The following is a 13,433-nucleotide window of genomic DNA, read 5'->3' as shown; positions in this document are numbered from 1 at the left end:
GCCCTCCCCACCTACAGCTCCACCCCTCTCCCTTGTGGCTTTTTGTCCCATCAACATCTCAGGTTGCCTCTGTCCCCACTTCCCCTTGCAGGAGGAATAGCTCGGCACCACACAGGACATTTTCTCCAGGTTAGGCCAAAGTTTTGACATTGCGTCTCTGAGACGGAGAGAAATGCCTGCAAGCCTGGTTGGTGTGAGAGTGAGGACAGTGACAGAGCTGAAACCAGAGTGTGGCTGGGTGGGCGATGCACTCTTCTTTCCAAATGACTTCATCTTCCAGACACATCGCACAGCTGCGCGGCTCAGTGCAGGCCTCACCCATTGACGTGTAACATAACTCCTCTGTCCATCATCAAATGCTTTTCTCGTTCATAGCCTTAATCATACTTTTGCTTCATCGCAGGGCGCCTACATTCATTTCTTCCTCCAATGCAGGCAGAGCTGGAATTGAAAACAAATGTGATTCCTGCACATTCTCTGAACGTTCAAAATAATTTGTTAACAAACATCAAACATGACATGAGATCTCAACAAATACTGAAGTCATGCAGTCTGCAAAAGTAGACATGAAAAGGTGCAAAGTATCTGACAACGTGCAGCTGCAATAAAAGTATCTGACACCTTATGAGTTTTCATATCTGATGAAACAGATCAAACGAAACAAACACAACCAAAATCAGAGCCCAAGTCTAAAAGCAGTTGAATTTGAGGCAAAAGGTTTACATTCCTCAGGGGCAAGGGTGGACATGCACTTTGTACATGATCAATGACGCTCTATGCATGTCGCAGGGTCGAGCCCCAGGCATGAAAAAAGAAGGCACTATCTCTGCCAGAGGACTGGGCAGCCCAATATTAGAGAGCCAAAAGAAAACTTTGTCATCACTCCAGTAAGATAAGTTTGAAGCACTAAACAAACATTATTCATATCCCAGTCCAACTCTGAGATGCTTTCTTGCAAGAATCAGTTGTTCCAAAGTAATACAGTTCAGCTTCTGGGATTAGAAACATTGTTAAATGCATTAAAAGTGACCCATTGACAGCCACTAATTCTTGCCAGGAAACACAAGATTAAAGAGCATATAAAGATACTGTCATGTCACAGATTTGGTTTCCAGTAACAAACACATAGTGAAGCAATGGGGTGCATGTGTGTGTGAGAGATGGAGAGGTGTCCGATATCAGGATGCTCAACCAGTGACTTGGCAAGACCAATATAGCTGCAGACGCCATCCCCTCGGGAACTGGCATTCAGAAAGCTATATAAATCGCCTGCAGTGGGGACAATAGCCCAGCAGAACTGAGACTACAAGACTTCATCCTAGCTCAAGCAGAAACCCAAACGCCACAATGCGCAGCAAGACCGTGGTCCTCCGGAGCTCTGGGAATCTGGCCGCAGCTGAGCTGAACTGCCAGGTAGCCGAGAGGAATACAGCGAGGAAAGAATCCTTCTCAGCTGAATGGAACGACCTGTCACTCACCACTAGGCCTGAAGAAGGGTAAGTGCTGGGTTGGGGTCAGGGAAAGCTGGGGGTGGGTTTGATCGAAGATATCCAACTCAGGTTAATGAATGAAACCACAAATGATGTTAACTTGGAACACCAACAGCATAGCAGCAGTGAAGGCCAGTGGTGTGGGAGGGAGAGAGGAATAACATTTGTATGTACATGTTACTCAGTGTTGATTAGTTCTCTTTTAGTACACCTGAAGTTAGTGGTTCCCAAACTGTGAGCTGTGGCTCCCTGGGGAGCCACAGAATCCTCACGAAAACCCGCTGCCCTATACAATGTATAGGACTGTAGCCCTGATGGGGAGCTACAATCAATGGCCCAGTAGGTAGGAAAGGTTTGGGGAACCACTGCCCTAAGTGATCTTTGCAAATCAGATCCATTTGAAAAAGTGGATTTCAATGCATGCCTATGGCTAAGAACAAATGACTTCCTTTGCTTGTTCAGAGTGAGACTGTGTCTAAATTAGCTTCCTGTCTTCAGCAGTGGCCAGGCTTTGGGGAGGGCTTGATGGAGACTATCCATCCCCTGCTTGAATATTCAGCTGCTGAGCACAGAGGGTTCCTTCTTAGCTATTGTGGCTAAGTAGCAGTGCTCAAAATCACCAGCAATGGGGTGGGCAAGAAGAATCCTGGACTGCCTACTGCTTGCAGTAGCCCACTCCCACCAGTTACTGTTCTAAGAAAACCTATGGGGGAGAACCCAATGAGGCTAAAAAGGGCTGGCAGATTGAATGTAGGGTCCATGTTACCTTCTTCCCCCTCCCATAACTTCAGCACTGTAATCATTTATTGACCCACCCAATTATATATAGCAGTTCTTTGTATGTGATCAGGGGAGTCATAATGAACTGGGTTCAACAACATAGTATGAAAAAATCTAACCTTATTTGGCATAGGTTGGGGGATTGCAGTAGGTAGGGGGCTGGGACGACTGTTGGGGCATGCAAACTGATATTTAATCCTCTGCTTATCTCTCCCAGCTGTTCTCATTTTGAGGCAGACCGGCGGCGCAAGGAAACCTACCACCAACAGCAGGAGGCCCGGGTTATAGTACAACGCTCCCCTTGGGGCATCCTTCGCTTGGGCCTGCTGGGTGAACCTCTGACCTCTTACCACCTGCCATACGAGCGGGCTTTACCCTTGCCCATCTTCACCCCCGCCAAGATGAGCACCAAGGCTGAGCGGGAGCTTACCCCAACCCCCTCAGAATCAGTGGAGTCGTTGCCAGCAGCGGGTGTGTGTCTTGACAAGAAGCCTCTGGCCGAGATCACCAAGGAGCTACCCCTTGTCATCCAACCCAGCCGCCCCGACTTCAGAAAAGCAGGCCTCCCCCGGTCCTTGTCTCGTTCCATGTCTCAGGAGGCCCAGAGGGGATGAGACTATGGGACCCTCACCTCAGCAACTTTCCTTTTGGAACTGGCTTGGATGCCTCAGCCCCATCCCCATCCATTGCTGCATGAGGACAATCTGAAGGGGCCCCAACATGTAGAAAAGTCTTGGTAGAATCGAACCCATCTCGATGACTCAAAATGAGGACTTTGGGGGGAGGCTACAGGGACTGACTGCATCTCTGTGTGTACTGTATATAATTAGATGGCCCCTGTATATAATTAGATGAACCACATCATGCATTTTCATCACATTAAGTTGCCATACTTTAAAAAAAACAAAAACTGATTCCAAAGAAGAATAGGGGGAAGTCCATTAAACTGAACAAAAAGAGCATGCACAACTCCTCCGTGGAGAAGAAAACTCCATAAATCACACACTGTGAAATGGTTAAAGAAAGGCATGACAGGAGCATAGTAATGGCTTCTGGGTTTAGCTGGAGAAAGCTAGGCCTCCTAAGCTCTAGCAGAAGAAGCAAGGTTGAATGGTTAGGGACAAGTGACAAATGTTTGAAAGAAGATGGTGATATTTTTAATGCAGTAATACCAAGGAACTGGAAGTGGTCTGTGCATTCATTTGAACAATTTGCATTTTGGTACTTAAGAATAATGGGATTGCAGAAGGCGGCCTAGGCATTGATTTTCTGGATCAGATTTCCCCATCCTCCTCCTGAGATGGGTGGTAAACCTCTGGTGAGAAAAGGGACTGTAGTACTTAAGTGCCTCGATTAATGAATGCATGCTAGATAAGAAGAATGACTGCACCCTGGGGATCCAAGGTTGAATGAAAAAGTTTAGAGAAAAGGTAAGAAAGAGGGTTTAGCCTGAACAGAAGAGATTTAATCTTATACCCCCCTACCACCCACACTGTAGGATGTGATAATGTTCTTTAGAACATCAAGTAGCTGACTAGAAGGCGCCCACTGTGAAATCTCCCTTGCCATACTATATTTCTAGTTCTCCATTTTTTCTTGTAAAGGAAATACTGTATTTTTCTTTATTGTGTTCTTATCGATTAATAAAATCGATTAATTGATTATTGTGTTCTTATTAATAAAATCCCTGCTCAGCCATGAAGCTTTCTGGGTCATCTTGGACCAGTTACTATCTCCCAGTCTCACCTGCCTCACAGGGTTGTTGTGAGGACAAAAGAAGGGAAGGGACCGTGTACACTAGCTACCTTGAGCTCCTTGGAGGAAGGGTGGTATGGAAATGGGAAAAATAAAATAAATATCCTGAGGGGCTTATTTTCAGTTTACAACAGAGGCCACATGGGGGCCAGCTCTGAAGCCAATGGCACCTCAGAAGGCTGGATACAAAGGACGCAAGATTTTGTTGATTAAAAAAAAAAAAGCACCACCATGCTGATTTCTTAACACCAGTGTCACTGCTTACAGGAAGAAGTTGGGGGTCTGGGGTCCCTTTTGGAGTGAACTGATGCAAAAGGATCAAAAGCAATCAAAACCACTTCTGCTGCTGTGCAAACAACTGTCTGCTTTTTGTTCCCCCTGCCCCAGCAACCTCAGGACTGACTTCAGTTTCCCGCAAAGGCAGCCTGACACACAGGCTTAAGTCCACCCCCACACCTTTGCAAGCCAACCTTCACATGTCTCTGCCCGTGAGCTGCTCAAGGTTGCGAGGATGACCTGCGGAGCAAGGCAGGCCTGGCAAACTGGCAGCTTGGGAAGGTGGCCAGGGCTGTTCTGAGATCTGCTGTGGGGGACAGCAGGCGAGGGAACAGCTAATCCAAGCCTTTGGGCCAGGCTGATGCCAAAGCAGGAGCTGGGCACTTGGCAACAGTCCCAGGTACAGAGTGGGTGAGGAAGAAGAGATGCCTTGCAAAACAGAAAGGTTGCCAACATGGTCCCTTTTCAGCAACTTAACTGGGAAGGCAGTGTGATTTGGCAGGATGCCAAGCCAGGACTGTGAGATATTATTTATAGTTTGGGAAGCTCAGTGCTGGGGGGGAGGGAGACAGACTGTTAGCTTCAGCCCCTGCCTTCTTTACCACCCAGTGGCCAGAGGCCACCCAGGAGCCGGAGGAGACACTGCCATCTCAGCCAGAGGATCTGGGGTGCGATTAAGATGCACAGTGTGGAAGATGCATCAAACCAAGGGGCAAATTGATGGGGAAGTGCTCTCTCCTTGAAAGTCCTGTATCCTTAAAAATAGCCATAGAGCATAAGAGTTTCTTAGGGGGTAATTTCCCATCTTAATCAACAGAAGGAGCAGATGCATTGGGACTATGCAAGGAAGGTGTCAAGATGCATTCGGTGGGTCTTGAGGGATGCCACTCAAGATTTGTTTGAAATTTAAAGAGAATCTTGATATAGGGAAAGGTCCCTGAAAATCTTTACTAATCCTCAAGAAAATTCCAGGTTTCTCTTAGAGCTCCTCAGGCATTTTGCTAAGGAGGAACATTGCTGAAATCAGAGGTGTCACTAGGGTTTGTGTCACCTGATGCAAGAGCTCATTATGTCATCTGTCACCCCTATAATGGACCTCTTCCCGTACCACATCAAACAGAATTAATTAATATCATACGAACAACCTAAATGCATTGGCATCACTAGGGTTGGTCTAACCCCCCCCCCCCATCAATTTTATTTATTTATATAATAGTACGGGTCATCCAACAAATCAGTAACCAACCAAAAAACCATTGGCCAACTTGATGATACTCACACAACTGAATAAGAGTTCTAGTACGTGGAAATGAGAGCTGACTCCTTCCAACACCTTATTGATTCCCTTCTGTGTCATAAAAACACCCAATTGGCTTTTGGGACAATCAGCCTCATTGGTCAGTTCTGAGTTAAGAAAATTCACTTTTTGTTATATAAGGCAGTTGTTTTCTTTTTCTGGTTAATTGGCCAAAACTTTTGAGAGAATACAGATATTTCAGTGTGCTTTGTTTCACTGAATTCTGCATGAAATTACACATCAATTGATGTATAATATGATCGCATTATTGGAAAATACCAAGATTTTTTGCAGTTGGGGCCACTAGTGGTATCACACCACCCACACCTCCTGGTGACACCACTGACTGAAATGCTATTTTATTTTTGCAAGGATTGGGGGGGACACACAGATAGACCCTGTTGCAGCAATGGCAAGAAACTTCTCTGATGTCCCTGAAACCAAAAGATGCAATCCTCACTAGTAGGGAACCTAAGGTGCTGCAAAGTACAATGCTTAACCCTAGCCGGAGCAGTCAGAGATGCACAGAATGCCTTCAGGGGTCCTCTGTATATAGACCTAGTCCTCCCAGAGGTGCTATGATTGTTCTACTGAAGACCACAGGTGGGGGAGCTCACAGGATCGAAATCCTGCATAACTGATTGGCCCAGACTTATGGCTGGCCAATCGGGTGATGGATCGAAATCCTACCATCTGATTGGCCCTCTAGTTAAAGTTCCAATTGCACCAATCACTGTCTGGGTGATTTGTCTGGGTGGAGTTAAAGGCTATAAAAAGCCAGGGGTCTGCCTTGTATTTTGCTAGGTTCGGTTCTGAAGATGGAATAAACGTATTGAGCTGTTGTCACTATGCCTTCCTTGATTTGCATGGACCCATTATATAACACCCACTCAAGAAACACAACCTCCCCCAACACACTGATGGGCACCTTGCTCATTAATCAAGTCACAAAGGCTTTGGATGTTATGTAACTGTGCTACAGTTGCTGCCCACTGACAGTGCACATACACAGCCCCCCTTTTAAGTGTATAGATGTTTATCTCTGATAAATTGAAAGACAGCCAAGCACATGCTGCTCCCAGCTCCCCAAACTTAGAAAGGTTGCTTGTACTTCTGTATTTGGAAGGGAATAGGGTGTTCTCTCTTTCTCCCTCTTAAAATGGGATTCAGCTTTAAAAATAGAAGGAGGACTTGGCCTGGGACCATCGCAATGTGTGTTTCTGGCCAAAGAAGCAAACAGCGTATGTGTTTGTTTGGGTGGCTTGTGCGCTAACTCTCAAGGGTTGAAATATGAACAGGATAAGGCAGGCAGATTAACACCCTTGTCCTGTACTCCCTGTCCCCCCTACCCAATCACAGAGCTTTGCAAGTCACAACACCCTGATTCATTTGCTCCTATTTTTAAAAGGCATCCACCCAAACACACCCTCAAGCTAATTTCTTCTCCCACACGGGACCACTTCCTTACATAACAGCACAAACCCTCCAACGTGACCAAAGGTCAGAGCATCTAACATGTGGCTGACAGAGGGAACATGAGGCTCTTGGAGTTTGGAGAAAGCCTTCCTGCCAATTCATCTCAGAACTCAAGTCGCAACCCTCTCTCCTACATCCAGCTGCCTGGTGCTCCCTTACACCAATAGTTAGGAGGGGAGGGGAGGGCAAGAGAAGCAGCAGCAGACAACACCTGCTGGCTAGGTGGGGATGGATGCTAGGATTTCAAATCCATCACCTGTCTCTTGTAGGCAGGGCTTTTTTTCTAATGGAATGTGGGGGGGCGGAGTTCCAGCACCTTTTTGCAGGGGCCCCTCCTCTTTGGAGGCATTCCAGGAGGGGGGGAGCAAAATAGAGGCATTCGCTGGGTGGGTGCTGGGGGGTGCAGGGTGGGCGGGCGCCTGGCCCCTGCCTGACCGCACAACGACCCTCTCTTGCCCCCATCTCCAAGCTCTCGCTTGAGCCCAGCCCGCCTCCCCTCCCCCTGCGCTCTGCTTCCCAGCGCAGCTTCCAAGCCAGTGGAGGGCGAGGGGGACACGCGCCAATGCCCAAGGAGGAGTACAGACAGCCAGCCAGCCAGGGAGACGGGCTGCGGCACCCACGGAACGCCCAGGTACTGGCTTGGTGGAGGAGGAGAGGAAGGAAGCTGGCTGGTGCAGCCCCCGTGCCAATCTGCACGAGCCTAGGCATGTCTACTCAGAAGTATGTCTCATTGTGCTCAGTGGGGCTTGCTCCTGGGAAAGTGTCATAGCCTTGCAGCCTGAGTAGACAGGCAGAGGAAGGGCTCTGTGGCTGCAGTCCTCTCCACACTTTCCTGGGAGGAAGCCCCACTGCCTCTAGTGGGACTGACTTCTGAGTAGACAGACACAGGAGGGGCTCTGAGGCTGTAGCCCTCTCCACACTTTCCTGGGAGGAAGCCCCACTGCCTCTAATGGGACTGACTTCTGAGTAGACAGTCTCAGGATTGGGCCCTGAGGCTGCCATCCTATCCACAGTAAGCCCCATTCACTAAAGTGGACTTCTGAGTAGACATGCATAGGATTGGGCTCTTAGGCTGCAATCCTAGGCACTTTCCTGAGAGTAAGCTCCATTGACTAAAACGAGCCTTACTTCAGAGTAGACATACCTAGGATTGGGCTCTTAATCCTGGCAGAGATATATATCTGCACCCGTTTTCACCTGCTAAGGGCAGGTGAAAAGGGATTCTACGTGTGTACAACGTGCTGTCCAGCCTTGCCAGAGATCCTCCTCATCCTTCCACCACAAGCATGCCCTCCGCCAGCCAGCATTTGCAGCTCCTCTCCAGCAATGCACAGCAGCTGCTCAGGGCAGCAGAGAACATACAATTGCATGCCAAGCACCTTCCCAAAGACACAGAGTATTCTGATACCTGAATTAAACCATATTTAATCACTTGTTTGCAAACGTAGCTGTTTCTGTGTGCACCTAAGGACCCCTCTCGTGTAAGAATTCCTTTTTTGTTCTTACTCCCACAGTTGCTTAGAGTAATTTTACTACACGGAACTCATGTAAGCCATTTTTTGGAATCCATTCACTGCTTCCTCTCCTTGAAGTAGTGCCACACTACATACTACATGCTACAAGTGCACCTGTACAGTATTTTTCCCCATGTGTAGAAAAAGTAGCTAGGGGGAAGGGGATGTGGAGATTGACAGCCCAATCCTATGCATGTCTACTTTAGGGGGGAAAGTTCATCTTTAGGGGGGAAGCACATAAAAAATATTTTATTTCTCCAATAAAAAATGGTTTAAAAATAAATAAATAGATAAATAAATAAATAAAAGATTAACAAGTTGTGAGTTCCTGCACCTTTTTATTTACAAAAAAGCACTGCTTGTAGGTAGGGCAGAACAATTTTGGACAGATTGCTAGAACAATCTGGTGGGAGTGGGGGTGGAGACAATACCGTAAGGTAAGCACAATAATAATATAATAATAATATACAGTATTTATATACCGCCTTTCTTGGTCTTTATTCAAGACTTTATTCAAGGCGGTTTACACAGGCAGGCTTATTAAATCCACGCAGGGATTTTTACAAATTGAAAGAAGGTTCTTTCTTTCAAGAACCACCACATTCAAGGTGTTACACTCCGATCTGGTTTAACATTCTGGCCTCCATCCTCCCCCGCTCCGAGCAGATGGAACAGCTCAGCTGCAGCTTGCCAGCTGCTTCAAGGTCGCACGGTGCCGGTGGCCTCGAACTGGCGACCTTGTGGATGTTAATCGTCAGGCAAATGGAGGCTCTACCCTCTAGACCAGACCTCCTGCACAAGTGCAGGAATGGTATAGGTCAGCCACTTGGTTACATGTTCAGGGACAGATGACACCCAAGATGCACATACCCATATAAGAGCTGAATTCGGAGCCTTTTCATATGCTCTTGGGAGCCTATAAAGGATAATGTGTCCTATTGGAAGGGTGGGAAAAGCATGAGACCATCAACAGCTCTCCAAGATGCACACTTGATATCAAGTACTTGATTTTAAAGCCAGAGGGAGTTACAACACTGGCATGTGGGATTGCCCTTATTGCTTTCAACTTGCGAAAACAGAAGTTATGTGCCCCAATGGTCTCTTATTGACCAGAGACAGTCCTGATCTTCTGGTAGGAGAGTTGCCACCTTTTCAAGTGAGTGGAGGTGGGAGATGGATGCATCTCAGTTGCTATTTACACATACATAAATGGACACTCAACACACTCAAATGGACACAGAACCCTCATGTTATGAGACATGCACAGAGTTCCAAAACTCACATTTGTCTCATAACAGTACAATGGGGACAGAGTGGGGGGAAATTTGCTGGGGAGTAACCACCACGTAAGAGTGAGGGACTTACTGAACCCTTCCCCTAAACAGCTCACCACCCTCCAAGCTGTTTATAAGCCCATTTGCTCCCTGCAGCCTGGCTCAGAAACCACCCCCCCCCCCCAAAAAAAAACAAGCTGGGAGAAAAAATGATCTAAAGGAAAATTTGTGGGGAAGAATCAGCAGATATGGAAAACAGGCGCACATTTCCCCAAGCTTCAGATTCTTCTCTACAAATGGTTCCTGCCCATCACAGCTGCATTACCTCAGCAAACGCATGTTTGGAAATGTGCTTCCTGAGGTAAAAGCACACGTTCTGGCCTCGGCTTGACACTGCGCAGGGAGCCAGCTATTTCACATGCGAAGACCAGTGAGGTTTATTTTGAACTTGTCAAGTATGATGGTGTTTATAGGGCAGCTACTTTTTTGTCCCTAGTGTTCTCTTTAACCAGATGAAGATGCACACAAACACACACAGCTATGAAGCCAGTGCAAGACACACCTGCAGAATAATTGCAGCAGGTAGAGCAGCAGCCTTCAGCAAGCTGATATGGTGGGGTCCAGGCTGTCAGACTTTGTGAGAGAAAAGTGGTGTCACAAATCTAAGGATGCATCCATTTTCACCTGCAAAACAGTGGAAGGTACACCTTGTGAAGGTGACCATACCTTGGGGATCAGAGGCTTATCTAGGGTGGAGCCTTAGGGACATCTGCCCTGGGCACATGCGTGGGGTGTGCATGACTGCCCCTCATGCTCCACCCTAGGTACGCATCCCCATTTCTTCTCCTTCAAAGGGGAGCCTCCACAGGAGAAGGAGCAGGGAGTGTGAAGCCACCAGCCTACCCCCCTCTAGGGAAAACCCGGATGTCGTGACCTTACCTCTGCTTGGAAGGAGTGATGATGATGACACTGTTGGGATCAGAGAGAGGTGCAAGATTGCACAAGCTTCCTGCATTTGAAGGGAATAATCTACCCAGTGAGCTAGCCAGATGCAATGTGAGGTTTCCCCTCTCTCTTTTCCACTACAGCTCTCTTTGCTCTGCAAATTTCTAACCTCAGGGTATCCTTCCTTCCTCCTAGAATCGCTTTCCAGCCAGCTAGACAACAAGCATGTAGGACCCCCCCTCTCCTCCGGATCTCATCCATAAAATCCTTTCTTTATGGCCTCCTGCCTTGAAATGATCGTCCTAACAGAAGTCTCCCAAACTCTGCTGTGTAAACCAGCTATGCTAACAGATAAAACTCTAACAGCACAAATTTATACACGTCCACTCAGAAGTCCATTGTGTTCAATGGTGTTTACTCCCAGGAAAGTATGTATAGGATTGCAACCTAACAGCCCAATTCTATCCTCAGCAGTGCCGCTGGGTACAACGGCACCAAAATGATGACCTCTTTATCCAGCAGTCCGGCCGGAGGTCTCCTTGGGGAAAGCCCCAAATGGTGCAATGGGGCTTCTCAAGTCTGCACTGGCTATTTTGCCAGTGCAGATGAGTAGAACCTCCATGTTGGGCTTTGTAGCTGGACATGGAGGATAGGAACTGGCGGAGCAGGGCTCCACTGGTCCCACCCCCCTTCTAGGCCTGTCACTCCCCTGCCCCAGAATGCTTCCCCCTGCCTCAAAGGCCCTTCCTGCTGCCCAGAGCTCTTACATTGCTCCGGGCAGTGTCCATCTGGCATGAGGCACTCCCTCCTCACAGGGTCCCATAAATATGCTTTTGGTCACATTTACGACACCCAGAGCCAGCACTAGAGGGCCATGGGATTGGACCTTAAGTTATGTTCTCTTGTAGGGAAGGATTACTACACACGTGCAGCACTCTGAACATTCAAAAAGTGTCAATCAACACCATTGTCACAGAATGTTAGAGTTCAGAAAGGGTTGTGGAGGACATCTAGTTCAGCCCCCTGCTCAGTTCAGGCAACCACTACAGCTTCTCTGACATGTGCCTCTGCTTGTTTAGCTGTTACTGTTCAACCTCTGCTTGAAAACCTCCAATAAGGAACAGACCACAAGTTAATGAGGCAGACTGCTCCAGTGCTGGGCAGTTCTTAAACTTTATGAACAAAAGTACTGTACAGGGAAATAGACTTAGGACAGACAGGGAGAAGAATGTTCTCACTTTAAGACTTTAAGGGCATTCTTCTCCCTTTCTGTCCAGACTCTATCTCCCTGTACTGTAGTTTCAACCCATCAGCAGCAGCCATCCAAGTCACAAACGTTCACAACAGAAGACTGTTGTCTCACACCAACAGAAGGAAAGGGCACCAAGGTCGCCTCCTTCATCCACTTTGGACACGTGTGGCTTATTGTTGAGGCCACGTAGATGTGCTCACGTTGAAAGGATCAGTGTGCAAGCAGGAGGTGGAGTCAGCCGGAGATTGGAGGAGGGAGGTGGACTTGATTCATGGGTTACACCATGCCTCTGGACCAGGGGGAAATATCACTTGGCTTGCCTTTCCTGAGAGGCTCTTAGCCAAGAAGTTATTTCGGTCCCCATTGCAAGGATCACAATGACCTTTGTCAATTTAGGGAACAGCTGACCTCTGCTCATGCCTAGCAGAGAGAGAGAGAAAGAGAGAGAGAGACTTTTAACAGCTTACAGCCCAGTCCTACCTAAATTTTCATGTGGTGATGTGGCATAAGCTATGCTGCATCCCATGGGGAATTTTTTGACTGCTGGAGGTCTCCTGAGGGTAAGGGGACATTTGTCCCCTTGCCCCAGGTAAGCCCCACCAACCACAATGGGCCAAGTTGGACCTGCATCAGTGATATTGCTGGTGCAAGTCCGCATTGATCTGTGCAGGCAGATCAGGCCTGGGAAGGTGGTTTGGATATGGCCTGCGCTGGTGCCACTGATCCAACCCCCAGTCCTTTTTGTTGCCCTGTTCCGGCAAAAGTGCTGTAATGACTTGATCTTTTGAGTTCCTATATAGTGGTGCCATGTAGGATACAACAGCATTACTATCTTTACCCTTTAATTATCCATTCCATTTTCAATCCCTCTGGTTCAAAAGCAGAGTGTCACGGGCAAGTTGTGTGTGTGTGTGTATGTACATAGGAAGAGCAGGTCTTGCAAGCAGCCTGAGATTCTTGGGAGAGTGCAAAGCCACAGATTCCTTCTCAAGGAAGTCATCACGGGGTAAGCTGCATGCAGGAGAGGAAAACCTTGTTAACTGCCTAGAAGTTCTCAGCTGGCAGAAAGCCCAGTGACAGTAAAGGGTGGGGGCACTCTTTGCCAGGAAGGATAAATACAGAAGTCACTTTCTCACCAGGCAGATGATTGGGGTCCAAATTTTAGGAATGTGGCTGCTTGATACATCCTTCTCTAGGTTTTTTTTTTTTTGGGGGGGGGGGAGGACAAAAAAAGAGGGAGAGATTTCCTCTCCTGGCTCTTTCTTTGAGTGGTTGGATCCTCTGCTATTTAGGAATGGGAGCCAGAGGGATTAGCGGTTGGGACAGGCATCACAGAACATTTGTATACAGAGAGACTGGGAAAAAGAGATGATG

The 13,433-nt window shown here is 47.6% G+C and overlaps 1 protein-coding gene across 1 annotated transcript; it reads left to right on the top strand.

Moving 5' to 3' along the window:
* Positions 1–1,278: 1,278 nt before the first annotated feature.
* TCAP (titin-cap) lies at positions 1,279–3,931 on the top strand. The gene is made up of 2 exons (XM_066631205.1): positions 1,279–1,496; positions 2,488–3,931. Exons 1-2 carry the CDS (start codon positions 1,348–1,350, stop codon positions 2,882–2,884), a joined length of 546 nt encoding a protein of 181 aa, XP_066487302.1. The 5' UTR covers positions 1,279–1,347; the 3' UTR covers positions 2,885–3,931.
* Positions 3,932–13,433: the final 9,502 nt, after the last annotated feature.

This window comes from Tiliqua scincoides, chromosome 5 (assembly GCF_035046505.1).
Source record: "Tiliqua scincoides isolate rTilSci1 chromosome 5, rTilSci1.hap2, whole genome shotgun sequence".
In the NCBI taxonomy this organism is placed as follows: Eukaryota; Metazoa; Chordata; class Lepidosauria; order Squamata; family Scincidae; genus Tiliqua; species Tiliqua scincoides.
This window is presented reverse-complemented; position numbering and strand designations above follow the sequence as displayed.